The 21,992-nt window shown below is 46.9% G+C and overlaps 2 protein-coding genes across 3 annotated transcripts in view; both read left to right on the top strand.

The window, feature by feature from the left end:
- The window catches only part of PAQR5 (progestin and adipoQ receptor family member 5), a gene marked incomplete at both ends in the record, with an annotated part of 37,335 nt that extends 26,599 nt beyond the window's left edge, over nucleotides 1-10,736 (top strand). For both annotated transcript variants that reach the window (XM_084239492.1, XM_084239491.1), the window contains 3 exons: nucleotides 5,809-5,905; nucleotides 7,655-7,796; nucleotides 10,495-10,736. In XM_084239492.1, the coding sequence (XP_084095618.1) occupies nucleotides 5,809-5,905; nucleotides 7,655-7,796; nucleotides 10,495-10,736 (481 nt within the window). The remainder of the gene's footprint in view (nucleotides 1-5,808; nucleotides 5,906-7,654; nucleotides 7,797-10,494) is intronic.
- A 95-nt stretch (nucleotides 10,737-10,831) lies between these two features.
- Nucleotides 10,832-21,992, top strand: part of KIF23 (kinesin family member 23) — a gene marked incomplete at both ends in the record, with an annotated part of 29,947 nt that continues 18,786 nt past the window's right edge. The window contains 4 exons of the mRNA XM_084240174.1: nucleotides 10,832-10,881; nucleotides 15,790-16,365; nucleotides 17,374-17,443; nucleotides 18,486-18,614. Coding sequence (XP_084096300.1) covers nucleotides 10,832-10,881; nucleotides 15,790-16,365; nucleotides 17,374-17,443; nucleotides 18,486-18,614 — 825 coding nt within the window. The remainder of the gene's footprint in view (nucleotides 10,882-15,789; nucleotides 16,366-17,373; nucleotides 17,444-18,485; nucleotides 18,615-21,992) is intronic.

Genomic DNA, 21,992 nt, shown 5'->3' on the forward strand with positions numbered 1-21,992 from the left:
AATGTCTCTAGTTGATCCAGATTGTCATAAAAGTGACTGCCCCAAAGCTCTGGCTCCCTAAATGACTTAGGAAAGCTCTCAAATGGTGGTATGGGGCAACAGCTCCAGCTGGCGGGTGCCAGGTGCTGGGTTCTTCCCCAGCCGGGGCCTACAGTGGTGGGTTAGGAAATGCGTCCAGGTCAGCTGGCAGGTCACACCTGTGTCCTCCGTGCTGCCCACTGAGCTTCCAGTGAGCCATGGCGGTCTCCCTGTTGGGCTTGTGGAATTGCTATTGCAGGCCTCCACTGCCCCGCCCCAGGAAAAACGGGGCAGCCTGCACCTGTAGCTGCACAGGAAGGATTTTTGCCTCCAACTTCCTTTGCATGAAGGTTAGGTTTTCTGGAATACAGGGAGTAGACAAGTTTCCCAAACTTGGCTAACTGGTTTTCTTTCAAAATGGAGGCTAGATTGTCAAGCAGCCTCAGGAGGGCTTGTCCCTACTTGCCTCCCGCTTATCTGTCCTGAGACAACTTGGGAGCCTGGAGCTGCTTTCCGGGGGCGTGAGTCTCATTTCTAGTGGCAGTCTCATCTCTTGGCTTTGTATGGCTTCCTTCCCTGGAAGGACCAGACATGGGAGTCACAGAACTCCCCTAAACTCTTGGGAGGTTGGGCCTGCCCATGGGGTAGAAAATAGAATCAGGTGCGTGGGGTTACTACTTCCTTTTCCCCCAGCCCTCAAGGATTCTGGTGATTGAAAGTTCCCTTTGAAGCAAAGCCTCTGTGCCAGGCCAGAGCTGTGAGGGCAGTGCACATGACAGGGAGGAGGGGAGCCGGCGGTGACACCCCGAGAGATGAAGCATGCTTTGCAGGTGGTGCCGGGTGCACTGGCTCAAAAGGGCCTGGTGCCTGGATGCGACACACTGGTCTGGTGCTGTCTGGTGAGCTCTGATGTTTGGAATTGAGGATCAGAGCGAGGCACATGCCATGAGCTGAAGGGGCAGGGAAGGCTTCATGAGTGTGGGAGAAACTGTCCGGGATGGCTCTCCTTGAGCTCCCACAACAAATATGTGCAATACTTACTGCATTTTTTTTAAAGCTCCCTCATCACCTGTAAGACACCAGGGTAGATTATTTTCTCTGGTCAGGAGTCCTCCCTGATTGCTGAGATACAATAAATGGGTCTTTTGGGTGTGTCATGCCTGGGACTGCTGGACAAACTTGTTTGGCAGGACAGCTTGGCCAGGAAATTTCTGAATGCTCAGGTTTGGGGCTTCTCCATCCACGCACCTACTGACCGACTCACCCATCCACCCGCTCATCCATCCACCCACCCCCTCCACCCATCCATCCATGCACCCACCCACCCATTCTATACAACCAAACCATTCAACAGTCCTTAAATGTTCCAGGAACATATTAAGGGCTGGGAACACCACAGGGAGTGAGGTATAGTCCTTGCTCTCAGAGAGTGCCCAAATGTAGGAGAGGCAGACTGCGGATCTCCAGAAAGACCAGATGGCCGGGATGGAGTCATCATTCCTCTAAAGAGCAGGGGAAACGGCCTTTGGAGTGTAGCATTAGAGAGTCTGCCATACACAAATAATGACGGTGTGAAATGAAACCTGCTTAGATGCACGCTGAGAAGTGGCATTAAGACTGAGTGTTGAGGAAGGGTGACTACTTTAGCTGGACAGCCTGGGCAAGGGCGTGGGCCTGGGGAGGACAGGATGATACCAGGAAGCATCAGAAGCTCCAGAGGCTGCAAGGCTGGAATGGGGAGAGGGCTAGAAAGGAGCCCCAGAGGGGGAATGGGGAGCGGAAGTGTCTCCTGTGTCCTACTGAGGATTGACCCGGTGCTCATGAAGGACAGTAATCTTCCTAGGGAGACAATTCCATGGACTCAGCTTCCCAACACTGAGGGCTTCCATGGTGTTCACAGATGCTGAGGCAGGGACTGGGGTAGGGCTGGCTGGGGCAGAAAGCCAGAATGGTCACCACAAGCTCAGAGCCAGGAAGGGGACCCTTCCGCTTAATTCACACCTGCCCTCCTTCCTTCTCTTGGTTGTGGTTTCCCTGTTCTCTCAAGGCCCGTCCTCTCTTTCACTCCCTGACTTCATCTTCAGTCCAAGGAATGAGAAAGATGACCCTTACCCAGGCTGACTCTGCTGGACGTCCAGAGCAGCAGGTGGAGGGCCATCTGCAGTCCTTGAGATCTCAGACTTGCTGTGTGCCCTAGGCTAGTCACTGCCCTCTCTGGGCTTCAGGGTCAAACCTTAGACAAGGGCCTGCTGGTTCTTTCTGTTCTGGGCATTGTGCAGTGTTAATGCTTCAGTGTCTTTCTCCCCAAATTTCTCACCTTGCTTTCTTCCTCTCCCGCCTGTCCCATCCATCCCTGGGGTGGTCAGGAGTAACAGAAACCATCTTTTTCTTCCCTGAATTCAGGGGACCAGGAACCTCATTAGTTTTCAAGTTACATGCATACCCCAAAGTCATGGTCTCAGTGGTGGCCGTCACATCACAATAGATGCCACTGAAGCAGATCTCCATGCTGAGAGTGGTGGATGCCCCTGGCATTATTTTTTAGCTTTTATTATCATGGGATTTAGTTTAAATGAGCATGTTTCAGCAACCCTGTCTTGTCCTGCAGCAGTTGAGAGCATGTGTGTCCTCTGTGGCACTAGAAGCAGGGCTGGGCAGCGAGATGCTATGCGCTCAGACCCACTGCCGTCGAGAGCCTAGAGAGGTGGGCTCCGCCCGCAGCGCCGAGAGTTATACAGTGTTAGCTGGCTATGAGTCACTCTGGGTACTCTTTCATTCATTCATCCGAAGCATACAACGTTTGGGTTTTTTTGACAAAGCTTGCTGAGTGAAAAGCCTTGTGGCAGGGCTGTGAGGGAGAGAGATTAATTTTCCTCCTGGGAAGGGAGCTCTGTAGTGTGAGGGCTGCCAGGGCAGGGGTGCCAGGGCAATGCAGGGGCATGAAGCAGGCCTGGAAGGGGTTCGAAAGGCAAGCTGGAGGCAGTAAGTTCAGCACACATGGTTCTCAGACATATCTGGAGTCAGAGGGCTCAGCAAAATGACACAGTGCTGCTGAGGCCAGGGGCCCAGCATGAGGCTATGTCCATGTCTCTGTGAGGGGCCCCTCAGAACAGCAGAACAGCTGTAAACACGCACGCATGTACACATGCACGCCTCTCAGAATGTTTCCAAAGGCCCACTATTTTCAAACACTAATTTCAGAATTAGCTTGCTAATCCTTTCGACTTCGTTGTGACACGATTTATCAGGGTTTAGAACAGTCTGGTATTGCATCCATCTTCTCTGGATGGAGGCTTCTTCTGAAATCCAGCATTTCCTGCCAATCTTGATCTGAGTAGAGGAGGCCTGACTCCCGATACACTAGCCCCTCAACCCTGAAGTGCAGAGACTGCCATTTCAGACATGTCTTTGGAGACTTGGGCCCAGAGGGCTTTGGAGGATTCTGTGGCCCTGACCCTCCTTCTCCGAATCGCTGCCTTTGGTGACACCTTGTGGCCTGATGTGGAATTGCACCTTTAGTGGGCAGCCCCTTTCTGGCTGTTGACCCTTCTGCCTTTTACTCTGTTGCTGTCTCTCTTCTGTTCTGCTTTTTCTCCCCTTTTTTCCCTGTAGACTCGGCTTTGCAGCTGGAGAGGCTGGTTCGTTTGCCCCTGGGGAAGCACTTTGTCTCAAGTCACAGGAAATCCATGCTTTGGGGAATGGCCCTCGCCAGCCAGAGCCAGCTTTCTTCCTGTGTAAGTGGCCACAGAAAGAGCTTGCTTTAATAGTGAGCCTCGTTTAACCCAGAGCAGGTGGTAGCAGTGCACAGGCAAGGAGGGAGCAGGCATGCATGGTCGCACAGGGTGTGCGGGATACTGAGGAGGCAGTTGGAACTGGTCCTGGTTCACAGATGTGCTCCGTTTGCCCCTTGGGGCAGAGGGGGTGTAGGTGAGGACGGAGATGGGGCAGTGGTCTGAGGTGTGCTGAGCCTGCTGGAGGGGGTGAGGATGTGAAAGTTGGGAGCCGGCTGACCCTGGGTTTGAATCCTAGCTTTGCCTCTTAGCTCATCTGACTTCAGGCAAATCACCCAGAATCTATCTGTTCCCTCCTGTTCTGACTTTCTGGTACAAAATAAGCTGGGGAGGGGAGAGAATGGATTCTACAACATACATTTTTAAAACATTGAGTATTAGTTACTCAATGCTCTGTGGTCATGTGAGCAGCATTTCATTAAGTCCTTGTACAAGCTGGAGAGAGTACAGGTGTACCCGTGTTCCACATGGGGATTCTGAGGTGCACAGGGGTTGTGTAGCCAGGGTCACATGGTCACGATGGGCAAAGGCAGGATTCAAATCTCTGGCCAGGGTTCTGGAATGAAATCACAGCCTTACCTCCTGGGGATTACTTCAAGGCTGGGGTTATTTTTTTTTTAGTGGGGGAGATAAATTGAGGTCCCTTCTCTTCCTCCTCCTTGAGTTTCTCTTCCTTCTCCGCCTAGTGCCTGCATGTGCTGCTTGGATTTACCGCAGGGTTGGGAGGGAAGGAGAGACATGCCGCTGGGCTTGAGCCAAGTTGGAGCTTGTCCCTGGAGGCCATGAGGCGTCTTGGGGTCCTTGGTAGGCTACCTCTTACCCGGGTCAGGAAGTGCCATGCTCGGTTGCCCCCAGGGCTGGGCAGCACACACCCACCCTGCAGGCGCTCCTCTGAGCTGTGTGCAGGTCCACACCTAAGCAGATGAGCCCCTGCCCAGGAGGCAGCTGTGGGGGGTCCCACACCAAAGTTGGGGAGCCGTGGGGTTTGTTATCAGGTCACTGGCCGGCTCCCAGGAGACATGGACACCCCGACCAGAGAATAGGTCAGGCTGGGGGGGACTGGCAGATCATGGTTGGGGAAACAGGGGCAGGTGGGGGGCTGGACAGAAGTCTGTGCAACAGAGGTAGGAAGCAGGGCAGAACACAGACACCATCCCTGAGGGACAGCATAAGAGGCAAAACTGGGGGTCTGGGAGGCCTGAGTGCCTCCATTGTCCTGTAGACCACAGGTGCCCTGGCTCTTCACGCCACCTGGGCTGGGCACCAAGGGGGCGGGTACTTGGCCTCCAGCATCCTCTTACCCAGCCCCCAGTTCAGGGCTGCATTTAGTGTGGAGATTCTACCCTCCTTCTGGCTCTCTACACCCTTAGCAGCTCCCCCTCCCAGGGCTGGGCCCTGCCAGCTGAGCCATGGTGCTGAGTCTGGGGTCAGCACCCCTGCTTTGAATGTTCGCTTCCTCTGCCTTTTGATTGGAGGTGAGTGAGCAGGGATGGTGATAAAAGGCAGGAAAGACTTTTGACTCAGTTTTCCCAGCATCCCTGTGTGTGCTGTTGAATATTCCAGGAGTCGCTCGAAGTCATTAAAGGCCTGCTTGTATCTGGGGCTCCTGCACAGGAACACCTGTCCCCCTACCTGGTTAGCATGTACCCGCTGCCCCACTTCCACTCGTGTCCCTGTCCCAGTGGTCCCTGGGCTCTTACAGGGCTCCTTGGCAGTTACATGACTTGGCCCTGGTGCCTCCTCCTGGCCTGTGTGTGCTCCATTGTTCCGCAGGAGCAGGGTGGATCCCCGAGGTCTTTTCACGCTTGAGGCTGAGTCCCTTGCCATGGGTGGGAGAAAAATGGCTAAGGCCGGTGCAGGGGCTGCTGCCTGCAGGCGGCGGCTGTGGAAGAACATGTGCCTTCTGTTCATTGCCCACCCTTGTGTTCCAAATGTGTGTGCACGAGTGTAACTTGTTGAGACTCTTTTTTTTTCTCCTCCCTTTCCTTGCCTGATCTAGGTTTCTTGAAATCCAGAAACCCAGGCTCTGTAAGGTGCTCCGCATCGTCGCCTTCGCTTACCCCTACACCTGGGACTCCTTCCCCATCTTCTACAGGGTAAGGGCTGGCTCCGTCTCCCTCTGCCTAGGGGCAACACCAGAGACTCTGTGTTTGCTGAGCTTCTGGGGCCACAGCACTATGCTGGTCTGTGTGGGTCTCAGGGAGCCAAGGCCCAGCCCCTCACTGGCACTTGCAGAGGGGTTGGGTGGTGTGAACACAGGCTCTGATGAACCACAGGTGATGGGCCAGTACCAGTGCTGATGGGGGCTCAGGAGCAATCTTGGAGGGCTGGGCAGGGGAGGTGGCCTAGGGTTTAGTAGAGTGACCAGGAGAGTGGGCTTGGAGGTAGATCTCTAATATGTAGTAGCTGTAAGTCTTTGGGTAGAATAGCTGCTATCTCTATGCCTTGATTTTCCTCATCTTTAAAAGGGGCATGGTAATACCCCTTTGTTTGGCTGGTGGGAGGGCACACAAGATAATGTATAAAGTACTATCTGATGACAAGAGCCCAATCAGCCCAATCAATTATTATGTGTTACCATCAATTAACATATTATTAGTATTGAAGGGAAAAGCATGAAGGAAGGGAGATGGGAATTAGGTGTAGGAGGGAAGACCAGAAGGGGCAAAATCCATATGTTCTCAAATCCCAGCCCACTGCTGACTGGCTGTGTGACCTTAGGCAGTGCTTTGAACCTCTCTGAGCTTCAGCTTCCTCTTCCATCAATAGGGCAAACATCTCTTCCTTTATGGGGTGGAGAAGGGATTCATCAAAAGCAGGTCTGATGGGCCCAATGATGGCAGTTGTCAGTGAGTGGAGTCCTCCTCTGGGGCAGCGGGTGGGTCAGAGGCATGGGGCCGAGGTGGCAGGGTCATGGAGAAGGGGGAGGGCAGAGCTGGGGCCCTGGTGAGGGCACTGAGCATGCACTTAAGCTCTCCTGTGTGGGCCTGGGGGAGACTGGAGTTGGGGATGTGTCCATTCTCCCTATTCTTTTCTCAATGACACAGACCACACATAGGGGACCAGAGCAGAGGGGACACCATGTGCCAGCAGGCAGCACAGGCCACGCCCTCGCCAGCTCCGTGGCTCCCATGCGGGTGGTGTGGGGCGTGTGCGGTAACGTTGACAAGCCCTGGAGTCGGCCTGCCTGGATTCAGATCCTGCCTTCACCACTAACTAGTGGTTTGTGTGGCATCCCCGACCCAGTTCCCTCAGGGGCAAAGTGAGGAAAGAGAGCGTGCTTATGCATTGTTGAGGTTCTGGCGAGACCAGGCACGTGTGCTGCATGGCCTGGTGCCCCCGTGAGTGGGGCCGCTGCCATTAGTCACAGTGAGACAGAAACTGAACTTGAATAGTGTAACAGCTGTAATTGATGCTCTCTGGTGACTCAAAGGGTCTTCCAGGAAAAAAAGGCTGTCTGGGGATTTCTAGGCCTCAAAGCCATAATTAGGGGCATGAGTTTAGTGGCTGGCCAGGTTAGAAGTGAATGAGAGTGTGAACACACCACTTTTCACTCTGCTTGTGCCTCCCTCCAGGGAAAAGCATGGCAATGTAGCTAATTGAATTTTTCTTTCACTTTCCTTTCCTCTTCTCTTATTTTCCACTCCTTCCTTTCTCTTTTTTCCAGAAGAGCTTCCTAAGATCCTTTGGGGGATTAACATGCCATTGTCTTGGGTTTCCACTGATGACTCGTCCCTCTATGTCCCCTTTCCAAGTCACACACCTGGGCACGCGGGGACATCTGGAGGTGAGTAGAAGGAAGAGCACCTCTTCTCAAGACTTGATGTTTCTTTAAATACCTGCAGCTATTCATCTCCCCGGGGGACAACGCACAGAGTGAAGCCGCCTTATACCACCAACGGCACATGGCCATGACCCTTCTGGCCTCTTTCTTCTATTCTGCACACCTGCCCGAGCGCCTGGCTCCTGGATGCTTTGACTACATCGGTGAGTGTGTGCTGGCCCTGCTGCCTCTTGCCCTTCCACTTGGGCAGGTTCTGGCCCCTCACACCTTTGTAGTGGCAAAGGTGGACAGAGGCAGGGAGACAAGCAGCTGTTCAGGACGTCTTCCAGGCATGGGCCAAGCTGAGGGAAGTTGCCAGCTGACCAAGGCCAGGCTGTGTGGAGCCAGTGATCAGCCAGGTGGGGTGCAGGAGGGAGCATGGAGAGCAGGTGGGCTGGGATTCTAGAGCAGTCCTATGGTGGATGAGGCCAGGAGTCCCATTTTTATTAGATGTGAATCCCATCCTTAAATGAACATGAGGACAGACGAGAGGAGGAGCACGGAAAGGGTACAGGTGGCCAGGCTACCTGAGGGCAGGGAGCGGTGCTGACGGGGAAGTGTCTGTCTTTGTCTTGTTTGTGTGGGGATAATGCAGGCAGGAGCTACATCTGGGAACATGCCCGTCCTCAGGCCCCACAGAATGTGTCACCCTCTCCTGGCTCTGGGACTGGCTAGGGGAGGGGAACCTTGGGTCACTGCTGCTTAGGCCATTAGGTCAGCCACCAGGGAAATCCAGGGGTCAGTCTCTGTTCCCACCTGATGAGCAGGAAGTATGGCCCTCCCCGGCCTGTTGCGTTCTTCTCCTCTCACCTAAGGCACTGGCTGGGTTTGCTCTGCTTGATCCTTGCTTATTAATAAGCATCTCCTTGCTTCTTCTCTCCTGCCAGAAGGGGTGGAGATGAGCAAAATGCTTGGATGGGTAGATTTCAAGAAAGGAGGAAGATGAAAGGCCAGGAGATTGGAACCTGCCCTCTGCATCCCCTTCCAGAAGGCCCTGTCTTCCTCAAGTAGGGGTGGTGTGTCTCAAGTCTTTTGCCAACTCCCTGGCTTCTCAATGACATCTTATTTATTTGCCTCTACCCCAACATCTTGAGCCACAGGCTGCAGAGCAGAAAACACACCTGTAGGGGGAAATGTGCCCAGCAGCAGTTAGTGACACATCAACAAGGGGCTTGGAAGTTCATCCTCCATGCATAGCTGAGTCTCCCTTTCGGACGCCAGCCCGCATGTGGAAGTGCAGTGCAGGCCAGGGCAGCGTGGGCCCCCAGGGAAGCCCTGCTGAGATCACTATTCCTGTGGCAGCCGCCTGCAGCAGTGTCAGTGCTGATGATCTTCCCTTCCCTTTATCTCTTGAGCCTCCTTTGGCAAGTGCAGCCAGTTACCCCCCTCTGCTGGGCAAGAAGCCACTTTGCTGCATCACACCCAGATTTAGGCATCAGACACAGCCCATTAGTGAGGGTTGAGTGAACAGGGGTGACCTCCAGATATACCTAGTTCCAGGGCATGCAGACTGGGTGCTGGCAGCCCCCTGCCATGAGAACCCCAGGAGCGCCCCACTTGAGAAGCCTCAACTGCCTACTTGCTTCTTCCTGACTGCTCCCGCTCCTGTTCCTTCCTGGTACACAGTTATTGAACAACCTCTGGGATAGATCCGGGGCACAACTTTGAACTCTTCAAAGGGAACTAAGCAAAGAAGAGCCCTTGTTTAACGCTTGGTTGTGTTTGGTTGCTGGGACCGTCTTAACAAACCTCCAGGCGAGGTGGCTTAAGCAACAGAGATTAACTTTCTCCCAGTTCTGGGGGATAAAGTCTGAGACTGAGGTGTCAGCGGAGTGTCTTCTGAGTGCCGGCTCCTGGGCCTGCAGGTGGCCGTCTTGCTCTGCATCTCCATGCGGTCTGTGCTCTGTGTACACACGTCCATGTCCTCACCCCTTACAAGGACAGCGTGTAGAGGCCCGCCTCAGTGAGCTCACCTGTATGTTGTTATCTCTTTAATGATCTGGCTCCAAAGACCGTCAGGTTCTGAGGTGCTGGGGATTAGGACTTCAGCATATATATTTGGAGGGGAGGGACCACAGTTCAACCCATGAGAAGTGTGTCTCATCTTGTGCCTGGCCTCTAAGGGCTGTCCCCAGAGCAGTCCCTGACCCTGGGTGATGCACGCCTTTTCTCACCAGCCACCAAATCAGCAACGTCCAGTCCACTTCTACCACCAGCTCCTGGGCTCCCCACTGTGTGGACGCATGACTGTGGGGCCAGGGTCAGGTAATGGAGGAGGAGCCCCTGGACCTGTCTGAGATTAGTCAACAGCTGGGAGAGAAAATGTGGTTTCTCCTTTGGCACTGAAGTGAGACTTTGAGCTGAGCAGTGTGGCTCTGCAGAGCTGACCTTGGGCAGACTTGTTCTTGCAGAAGGCAGGACTGGTTGTTTTGCAGACAGGTTGTTTTGCAACTGATTTGTTTTGCTCTGGCCACCTTTTAACTTTTCTCACATAACGTTAAAAAAATCAATGTGTGGAAGCTCATTTTACTTATCACATCATTCCACAATTTCAGTGACGTTCTCAGTAAATTTATCAGGTTGGGCCCAGGTGGACCAGCATCACCATCAATCAGTTTAAGAACATTTTCATCACCCCAGTAAGAACCCTCAAGCCACGTCCTGTTAGTCCCCATTCCCACCCCCTGTCTGAAGCCACCACTGAGCTACTTCCCATCACCCCAGACTTGTCTTTTCTGGACCTGTGATATAAATGGGACCAGGCAAGGTGTGGACACTCGTGTTTGTCCTCCGCGACCTGCCTTCAAGGTACCTCCATCTCCTCTTCCTCAGTGCTGATTGTCTTTTGTGTGTTTGCTGCAGGTCACAGTCACCAGCTGTTCCACGTATGTGTGATCATGGCCACTTACATGCAGATGGAGGCCATACTTCTGGACAAGACTCTGAGGAAGGAGTGGCTCCTGGCCACCTCCAGGCCCCTGTCCTTCTCTCAGCTCTCCGGAGCTGTGCTTCTGTGCCTCATCTTCAGCCTCAGCAACATAATTTATTTCTCAGCTGCTCTGTATCAGATTCCTGAGCCAAAATTACATAAGAAAGAAACATGATCCACACCACAAGCCTTTCGTTCCCGGCGTCCACACTCACCTGTGATGCTCTAACCACCGGGATTGGCGGTGATGCCCTTTTATGATGGCCTGATATGGTTGTGGTTGGTGTCTTGGCATTTTTGAGTGGGTTCGTGTCAAAAAGGTATTTAACTGGGGGAATTTTTCTAGATGTGCACTGATTCTATATTTGTGGTTTTTAAATCACAGACTGGTTAAAGTAAGTACCTATTCAGGCAAATCATGAATATTTCATTAAGTCTTCAATTTATTTAAAGCGGGTTCAGTTCCATTTAAATGGTTAGATTAAGCATACTACTCTGGTAGCTTTATTATTGATCAGTTGGATTAAGCTTTACTACCCAGGTAGTATTAGTCTTTTAAAATGGAACTTGCATCAGTCATTCGATGCAAAGCCTCTCCCAGGAGCTCCAATGACTTTGGAAAGAAAATGATCTGGAAAGGCCAGTGGGGGAGCTGAGGAGGAGGAAGTTGGGTCTGTGGGAGTTGGAGGGACTGGAAAAGCTTTCCAGATAGTGGGGATCTGTTTTGGGGAAGGGTCTTCTTTCCCCATCTAGTGAAGGGAATGAATAGAACCGCCTTCTTTCCCCATAAGTCCATTCTACTTTCCTACAGAAGGATGGTCTGAGCAGAACTATACCCAAGTGCAGGTAAACTGTTTCATGGTGTGAACTGGCTGAGTTCACCTTTAAATCAGTGGCAGTGTTACATTTGGGGATGGCGTATACTTGATATTGCTTTAGCATTTCAAAGAGACAGCAAAATTTAGCGTTCTTCTTTCATGTGCTGAGGAAGCTAAAGACTTTGCCAAAGGGTGGGTCAGACATGATTCTCAGGGTTTGCAGTGAATCAGAAACAGCTGGTGAGTTTATGAGACAGGCAGATTTCCTGAGGATGCCAGGAGATTCTGCTTTACTAATTAGAGTAGTAGTTTCCTGGAGAAGAGCTACAAATAGACTCAGTCCCCAGGTGATCTGGATTCAGGAGGGCCACAGGTCATGCTAAAAGAAATCGCGCTGATGGTGCGATTCCAGAAGGCACTGGGCCTATTCTAGTCTAAATTTAGCAACTCACCATAACAGGAGGTGTCCCCTCTCCCTACACTGAGTCTACTAAAACACAGCATTTTCTCACATGTTGTATTACTGATTACACCTCAGTATTTCATGTTTGTCAGGGGTTCCGAAATGCTGATGCAAAACAGTTTTTAGCAGAGGCCCATCAACCCCTGATCTGTACTTGCTGAGGACTTAAGGGGGCCTCCGTCACAATGCAGGATCCTTTTTGCTGACTCAGGAATACCCCTATAACTTAGACTCCCGCCTCCAGGGTTAACTGGCCCAGACCCTTAAATGGCCTGGAAATAGCTCATGGTCCAATCCTCTAAGGACAAGTAACAATTTATTTTGAATGAGCATGATCAAGAAATATTATTTCATTAGTTTCATTATTACCTACTTCCTCTGGAGGGAGGCAGACTGATAAAATTATATGGGCTGGCAAATTTTTGGTACATTAATTGCGAGCTGTGTGACTTTTTTTTTTTTGCAACCATCTGACATTGTTAGTGGAATTCTATGCCAACAGGGCCTGTGGGCTTCCACGTCATCTTAATGTAACTTTGATATTATGATGAAAAAGATAGAAAGCTTAAACATCCTATTCTATAAAAACTAAGAACATGAAGGCTTTTAATTGTCTTATTTATAGAAAGTAAAATAATGTTTTTAATTTAATTTAGAAATAGTTGAAAGATAATGGGTAATTTGAAGGACTTTTAGATTTTTAATCTTTGCTTATGTTGCTTTTTCATCAAGTTTAAAGGTGAAAATGGGAAGTCAACACAATGAGATCAAATGTTTCACGTTTGATAAATTTTAGTCCTATTATAGACTTGTGGACAGTGTTACAAATTAAAATATTATAACAGTGTAGGGTAAGGTAAAAGGTATCAAGCTTTTCTGCCCTCCCGCCATCAGGAGAGGATGGATCCTTGCAGTCCTGAATGCATGCCTGATGGCGGACACCTGGAGTAGAGTGTGGGCCTAGGTAGATGGGATTCACCTGGGCTAACACTGTGCTTTTTAAGGGTGGCGTCACGGGGACGCCAGGAGAAGCCGAAAGAGAAGCCAGAGCAGCAGAAGCTGAGAGAAGGCAGGAGAGCCCAGAGTGAAGATCTGCTGGGGGCTGGGAGGCCTGCCTCCTCTACCTGGTCTGCTGGATCAGAAAACCTGCTCAGTGTCCAGTCCTGCCCCTACAAACAATTCGTAATATACCTATTTGGAATATGGAGTGAGGATGTATTCAAATATATTATCATGACATATTAAGTCTAACTGGTATAGTTCTGCTCAGACCATCCTGTACAGCCAAAAAGCTTGACAGTGGGTCAGTTGAAGTCCTCCCGGGAAAGATGTCTTTTAATTAAGTAGCAATTCTCAAAAGAGTTTAAAATGTCTCAAAAAGCACTTAAGACATGTGAAGGTGACAGTGGTTACAGTTGGTAACATGGCACAGCCTCAAAAGGGATTGGGCACAATCCTAACCAGATGTATTTCTTCCCTCTTCCCCTGCTTGAGAGACACGTCTCTAAAATTTATCAGACACTATAATGGTGATAAAACTTGAGTGTGTTTGAAAGAGCCACCTGGTCAGCTCTATCTCCCTTCACTCATAGTTTCATTGCCAGTTACTTGGTTTTTAACTCTCTATTTTCTTTCTAAAAGGAATTTGTAATTGTTGATTAGAATCACTAATGGGGCTTTTGAAGCTTCTTGAGTACAAAGTGATTTAAGTATTTGGTCTGCTACAATCTTAAAGTGTTTTGTGTGGAACCCTGTCTGTGAGTGGTTCTGAGGAAGGTGGAGAATGGTGGTGTTAGGTATGTTGGTTAACTCTTCACTTGAATCTAATGTGTCCCAAATTTGTTTTGGCCATGGGACCCTTTTTTTACTCGCAACACCCACTAATACTGTATGACAGCACTTTGTAACCTATGAGCTGAATGCAAGCCTCCGTAATCAGCCTGCTGATTTTCTAGGCAGCAATCCATTATTGCTGAACAGGTAAAGAACCATTTCCACACTCAGAGGTGTTCTTCTAATTATACTATCTGATTTTGTTAAACTATGTAGGAAAAAATAAAATTTATTTATTATAGTAAACTTGGTCTGTTTCCCACTTGATCTGGTTATGTCTTACCTCCCGCACTGCTAACATGCTTACTCACTGTGAGAAATACGTTCCTGGGAACTGTGTGTATCACTAAGGAAGGGGGTGGGGAGAAGTGGAAAGATGTTAGTAAATAAAGTTCTAATGGCTCAAAGACTTACACATTAAAAAAAAAAATAAAACCCAAAGCGATAAAGCACTAGGAAAAAATATTGGGTTGTTGGAAAAGTCATAATGCATTTTTGTTTAGAAAATATTAGGAAAAATACATCATGACTTTTGAACAACCCAATATAAGACAAAAAAAAGTATCTCAGAATGGGGAAGACATTTCCTAGTGTGACACAAAACAAGCCATAAAAGAAAAGACTGCTACATTTGGCTACCTTAGACATTTTTCTAAGTTGTCACAAAACAACAAACAAAATGAAAAGCACAATATGAGCTATAAAAATATTTGAACTGTGGTCGATGGAAGCCTGGAAATCTTCAAGTCTCTTAGGAAAATCTTGGGTAAAAACTAATTTCATAGTACCTTTGCATTTTCATTCTATATAGTTTTTTAGAGGCCACATGCTATTTTGTGATAAAAGAGTGAACACAAAAATAGATACAAGAAGTCAGCTAGTTGTTTTCTAGTAAGTCAGATGTTAAAGAGTATTTGCAGAAATGTAAAACAGTGCCACTTTTCTTATTTCCTTACTTTGAAAAATGAGTATAAAACACATTAACATACTCTGAATGAGGACAAATTTCCTTAATATAGATGAACTTTTACAAATCATCAAGAAAAATGTAAAAGAACAATGAGGCAAAAGACATGAATACAGTTCTTTGAGAAGGAAACACAAATAGCTCTTGAATATATGAACAGGCACCTAACCTTATTCATCATGTTATATAAATGAAAACTTCAGCCACAATGTAACTCTTTTTCACTTACTACATTTATTAAAAAATGTGATAACACTTTGTTGTCTGAGAAGTGTGGAGAAATGGGCCCTTTCATACAGAACTGGTGGGTGCATATATTTGATAACCTGTATGAAATATAATTTGGCAGTGAAACATTATACAAGAATATTCTCTGACAGCAATTGTGCTTCTAGGAATTTCTCCTACAGATTGACTTGCGTTGGGTTAAATGACGTATTTCTAAGTGTGTACTGTAAATGTTTAATAGCAAAAATCAGAACCATCTTTCTGTCAAACAATATTGGCCAACGAAATTAAATTGTCCATTCTGTACAAAGTTGAAGAGTTGGGGCTAGAATTCCAAGACAGCGCAGATGGAGAAGCCTATTTGATATGCATCAGTTTAGGGGCAAGGGCTGATGTCGGATCGAATCAGTTCTGGGTGTGGCTCAAGGGCATGTACCGAATTTTATCCCTTTCTGAATATCCAGGATCAATCTTAATTTTACCAAATTAAGAATCTGATAAAACAGTCTATGGATAGGAGACACCTGGCGTAACCAGACAGGGGGAACCCAGAAAAGATCTAGAGTGTAGAGAAAGGAAGTCAAGACGCTGTGGGGGGGGAGTCAAAGAGGGCGTCCGAGGCTGCGCGGGGCACAGCGTGAGAACAGGACACTCCATTGCTGCATCAATCCTGAGCTCGCCCTTCCACTGGACTGCTTGTGAAGTGGGAAAGTCATCCCTCCGGGGTTACAGGTCATTCAGCTCTGAGGTCCACTCTCCCACCCAGCAGCCCAGCCAGCCAGATTCCTTTCAGCCTAGGCGCGCCGGGTCCCACTTCCGGCATAGCCGCCACTCCCCGGAGGCCCCGCCCCTTCCCCGCGGGCGGGCGCTGATTGGCCCGTTTGAAATGCGCCCGGCGCGCTCTCACCTGCGCTTTCAGCTGCGCCGCCACTTGCGGGAGCGCCGTGCCCGGCTCGCCTTTTGCGGGACCCCGCGGCGCGTCGCTGCGGCCGTCGGCCCCCGCCAGCCCTCCCGATCGAGCCCGGCGCCCCGCGCGCGCGTCCGGGCGTCACGGAGCCTGCGGCCATGAAGCCAGCGTGAGTACCAGGCCGCCGGCCGGAGCCGGGCGCCCTCTCTCGCCGCCGCCGCCCGCGGGCAGAGCCCTCCGCGCCCAGCCCGCGGCCCCCGAGTGGCGCCCCCAAAGCGGGAGCCCCGCCCTTGCCGCCTCCCGGAGCCCGGGGCGCCGCCTTCCCGCCCGCGGCCGGGCCGCCGGCCCCAGGCGGCAGGGGGCGGTGGTTGCCCCGGGCCGGCCCGCGCCGGGGCTTGCCTGCAGCGGCGCCCCCAGCGCGGGTGGGGAGACGGCAGAGGTCGGGGTCGTCGCGCTGGGCGAGTGGGAGCGTGTGGTGCTCTGGGCCGCTCGGGGGACCCACCCCGGAAGCCGGGCCGGCCGCGAGCTCTGCGGGGTCCTAGCCTCGCCCGGTGGCGGGAAGGGGCGACTCCGCCGGTCCATGACCCGGTGACTTTTGCTGGGTTTTTGGCCTCCCGCGCCCTTGCACAGATGCACCCTCCCACATTCCTCTGGGCCCCTGACAGTTCGTGCCTTGGCCGCTGCTGGCTGAAGAAGTAATTCTTCAAAGGGTTCGCGTTCTGGTTTCATCATGTAGCAGCTCGTCGTTTGCAGAAAGCAACTTGTGTTCTTATGAGGCCAGCATCGATATTTTAGGTTTTTTTTTTTTTTTTAAGTTGAGTTTAAGTAAACCTACCATAATATTTTTTCACTTCAAACGTTAATTTGCTTCTTTTTCAAATGTTGAGGAAATATTTGGGCCATAATTATCTATACACCAAGACAGTAATTTTAGTGTTAACTGTTTCTCTAGCCTGTAGAGGTGTGTGTTTTGTGTGTAGGGCAGTGGCAAGCTAAAGAAATGGTGAAATAAAGCAAAGTCTCTTTTATTGCCACATTTTGTTTGGGAACAAAGGATAATAGTTTGAAGATTCTTAAGAGTACTGACCTAAATCTGGATGAATGAATGGATTCCTTCAACTGCATTTCTGTAATTTATTGAAGTTAGTCACTTGTCAGTATTTCTTGGTAATGGCTGTTGCTTCAGTGTGTGTGCATTTATACAAATGCCTTTCAAGATAAGTGTGGTAGTTTTTTTCAAATTTTTATTTGAAAACTAATTATTTATATTTTATTTGAAAATTAATAAAAAACTAATAACTAAAACTTTTATTAGTTTTTTCACATTTTTATTGTCTCTGTAAAATTGTTGCTTATGGAAGCTATTTTAAATATAAAACCATTCAAAAACTAGCTACACTTAGTAACCACTTTTTATGAATACCAAGAACACTCTTCTAATCTAATTCTAATTGATGTTATGGGGAAGGAGTAGTATTTTGGAACTGGCAAGGCATAATTTTATAGATCTTGGTGGACAGTCTATATGAATTACAAGTAAGGATATGGTATGCCGGTGTTGAATTGAAACCATTTTTTTTTTTAATCTATGACCAGGAGGACTAAGACGCCCAGGAAACCTTTAGGGAAAAAAGGATCCCAAACGAGTCTTAAAGACCCAGTTGGGGTAAGATATGTGAATTTATGTGTGTATATTCTTCCTTCAGTCCTTTTCTCATGTGTATGCTTGGAAGTGACTGAGGTGTGGAGATGCAAAGAATTTTTAAGTGGGTAAGGCTGGTTCTAGCTTTGAAATTTTGTTTCTGTGGAAGTAGGATTAATTAGTACAGTAAAAAGAATTCTGGTTGGTTGTCTATTGCAACTTTTCTGTACCGGACTATAATTTGAAAAGTTAGATACTGAAAAATATTTTTCAGCTATCCCAGAAAATTCTTCATGTTCCCTGGGCAAGGGGCAATTTCTGTTTGGATGGGCAGCCTATCTTCAGGATGGTTTTTGCTAAGATAGCACACTTCATGAAGAAACCAAATTTCAAAAAGACTGGTAGAGAAAAGTTTAATTCAACCTAATGATTGACTACTCATAATTGTATGTACTTCATACTGTACTTCTTGAATATGTATGTACTTCACTAATTTCAGGCCTGGGAACTTGCTTTTAAAAGTAAAAGGCAAATAAAAGAAGTTTGATGTGCTCTGGGATAGTTTAACAATCCCCTTCATTGGTACCAAAATATTTTTCTTTAAGTTGAGGGAACCAGATGCTTTATATAGAGCTGAATAGTTTTTCCTCCTCTTTATCACAGAGAAGAATAATTTCTGATCTTATGCTTTATATATGTGTGAAGCTGGCAAGTTTTAATTGACATCCACTTCCAGTTGCAAATAATCCTCATTGTATGATGTTATTTTTAGAGATTTCTTTATTAGTAAAGTATAACTGTTAAATTTGTAGCAGTATTACAGTGAACATAAGCTGTGCATTTAAATGTTTTTGCTATCAAAATGTGTTTTTATGTACATTTAAAACCTATAGAATATATCTGCATTTCACAATGCTGAGTAGCAGATTTTGGTTTTCATAGGACTAAGTTGATATAGATCTTTTAAATTGAAACCAAATGTTTATGGCGTGAATGAATAGGAAGCATAACTGAAGCTAGGTAAAAAGTCAACCTTTTTTTCTCTAAGTGCCTTTCGTATGTTCAGGTCTACTGCCGGGTGCGCCCCCTGGGCTTTCCTGACCAGGAGAGTTGTATAGAAGTGATCAATAGCACAACCCTTCAGCTTCATACTCCTGAGGGTTACAGACTCAACCGAAATGGAGACTATAAGGAGGTATTCTTATTGGAACCAAGCTGCTTTTACCCAATGTTCATTCCTGCATGGCTTTTCCATTTTTTAAATTGAACAGAATGCACGTGTTTCCACTTTTATGAAAGACATATATTTTACTATAACCACCACTTAATTTCTGGGTGTACAGACACTTTTGGTCTACTGCAGTCAGGGGATTGCTTTTGCTTGTGCTGGATATTGTTTTTAAATCTTATGTTAGGTATCATGTAATGTGGGTTATGATTATGCTGGGCAGTTTTATACACAAACACAGTTCATGTGAGGAAGTTAAAATATTTAATAGGTATTGCGTATTTGTATCAATCTCTTCAAAAATGTTTTTAGTAAAATATTGAGCAAAGTGAGTTTAGTTCAACAGATATCCTGCACTAACCTGGCAGTTGAGAGTTTTAAAAATAACAAAAGACACGGTCCTTGCTTTTATGGAGCTTACAGTTTAGTTGGGGACATAAATGGTAAACTAGTAACCCTCAGTTAGGGAACACAGAAAGATAGTGTACTAGAAGAGATGGCTCTGAGGATGCGCAAGGGGTGCATCTCAAACATGTCTCCACTTCCCAGCTGCCATTCACACATTTGTGTAAAGCCCACCTGTGGCCCCTTTACTGCTAATTTGATGAACACCTATTTGTCCTCATTATGATCCATTCTCAGCTGCACCCTCCTTCCTGAAAGCTCTTTCCTCTCTCTAACTCTCCAGGTTCTCATTTCGTCACCCTTTGCTGGCTCTTCTTCCTTTTCCAACTTCTAAATGCTAGGTTGTACTATGCCCAGGGTTCTTTTCTCTTACTATACTTATCCATGGTTTAAATGTTGATTATATGGTAATAATTCTGAAAGTTTAATCTCTAGCTTTTTCTCTAGCTCTAAACTTGAATATACACTTGTTATCTCTGCTTGGATATCACATCGTTATCTCAAATTTTATTGAAAAGAATTCTTGTTTGCCCCTCTAAATCATTCCTTCCTAGTCTTCTCAATAAATGACACCACTATTTGACTTTGTTCAAGTCAGAAACCCTGTTCCTAACTTTTCTTGTCTTCCCTCGTATCAGTTCTTCAATAGATTCTATCTGTTCCACTCCAAGGTGTGCTTTTTGTTTTTATCTCCATTGCCAACACACTAGTCTGGGGCCCTGAGACTAGTGTTTCTCAAGCTATTTATGGTAAAGAAATAGCTTTTTATTTTCAATGCATGATGACCAATACATTTGTACAGTTTTGCTGAATGGTATAACCTTGTGGTAATCCATTAACTACATGTCCCGTGGTTACCCAAATTTCTGAACATTTACTGTTTCTGTATTGATTTCCTCCTAGACCGGAAAACAGTTTTCCCAGGGGTATCAGTGTCTGACCACACTCTTGTCGGTACTGACATGGCCATGCTGAAGCCAAACTGGACTACCTGCTTCCACTCTGAATCTTCTCTTATCCATATTCCATAGAGCTGCCAGAACCATCTTTTTTTTTTTTAAATAATAAATTTTATTTTTATATCCCCCATACAAAGAACCATCTTTTAAACCATAGTCAGACCTTACCATTTTCCTGACTAAAACTTTTCAAGGAATAAAGTCTTTAAATTGGCAAAATCCTGCCTGCTTCATCTCTTTCCTGTCATTTCACCCTCATTGAGTATTCACTGAATCCTCTGAGTTCCTTGGATAAGCCAGAATCCTGTTCAGTGCTATTCCCTTGCCCTGGACTTTTTCCCTTGGGTTTCAGCATGGATGGCTCCTCATCTTCAGGTTTCAGCCGAAATTGATATCATCTTCTCAGGGAAATGTGTCTAGATAACCCTATCAGATGTAGCAGCCCCTACCTCCTCCTCTTCTGGTCTACACTCCGAGTGCTGCTTTTATGGCATTTACCACAATTTATGGGTTTATTTACTCATTTATGGTCTCTTCCTTCTGGTATAATGTAAGGGGATGTAAGGGCTCTATACCTTATTATCTGTCCTATTTTCCCAAAACTCAGTAAGTAAGGATTAAGCATGAATGAATGGTCTAGGAAGGCTTCATGTAGGAGTGAGCCTTTGAAGATTTAAAACTGTTGAGAATGGACTTACTGAATTTCACTTATTAGGCTTAATTTCAAGTAATGTATAAACAGTACAAAGGTTTAGTGGGGATTAAAAGTTCTCACTGCCTTCTGTTTCAGACAGAGGCAGTAGAAAGAGCACTGGACTAGAAATGGCTTTGACACTAACTAGTTTTGTGGGCTTGTACAAGTTCCTCCTTTGGGCTTCATTTTTCTTCACTGGAGAGGAGGAATTTGTTGATGAAGACTTGGAAGTCCTCTGATTAACCTCTTGGCGCTATCCTCTATGGATCCTTTCAGTTCTAAGATTCTTTGTTCTTTTATGAACTCTAAAGCTCTTTTATAGGACTGAAATTAAAAACTACACAAAGTTGAGTGTTAGCCTAGCTGTGTAATTTTTAACACATTATAAAAAAATGAACATATGATTAATAGTCCCTAGATCAGAGGTTATAAGAAGGAAATAATACTCTGCTATGCTAAGGCAGTGCTTGGGACACTAGGGTCATGATACTGATATCTTGGCAGGCACAAAATGGGAAAAAAGGGGCCATTTGACAAAGGCTATAATCCATAAAAATTCCAGTGAACACTCATATACTAAACTTAGCTTTGACATTAATGAGGCAAAAACTGCAAGAACGTCATGCAACCCACAGAAGCAATTATAATCACTGTAATAATTTTAAAGATAGGTTTTAGTCAGCAACTCATGAATGGGGCAAACACTCCATCTACCAGATCGAGAGGAGCTTCAAAGAGCTGTACAAAATAAAAGACTTATAGGGAGAAGGGGGCAGGACAGGAAGTTACTTATACTAGGCAAGGATTGAGGCAAGGTCACTTTCTCTTAGGGGATGCTAGTGGTCTGTCAGGCAGATTATTAGTCCTATTATTTATCTAAAATAACTTATTACAATTTATTTAAAATGTATATAAGAACTCAGAAGAGATTCTGTTTAGAGTTCAATTCTGGTTTTAACAAACCACATCAGAACACTTGGTTTTACGATGCTATGCCGTTTTTAAATGACCTTTATAAAGAAAAAAAATAAAAAGCAGTAAAATAGTATATGAAGTAGTTTGAGAATGTTCAGTCTGATCAAATTGTTTTAATACCTTTTTAATCTTTGCCACTTAATTAAAATCAGCCATCATCTATGAAGCTAGATAGACCTGAGATTTGGTATCTTTTGTTCATTAATATGACTAAGTATCTATCAATTTATAATTAGTATAAATTACATGTATTATGACTTTAAGGGTTCCAAATTTAAAGACCATATTTTTTCTTAGTATGTCTGTATCTTA

The sequence above is a fragment of the Talpa europaea genome (assembly GCF_964194135.1).
Source record: "Talpa europaea genome assembly, chromosome: 8".
Classification (NCBI taxonomy): Eukaryota; Metazoa; Chordata; class Mammalia; order Eulipotyphla; family Talpidae; genus Talpa; species Talpa europaea.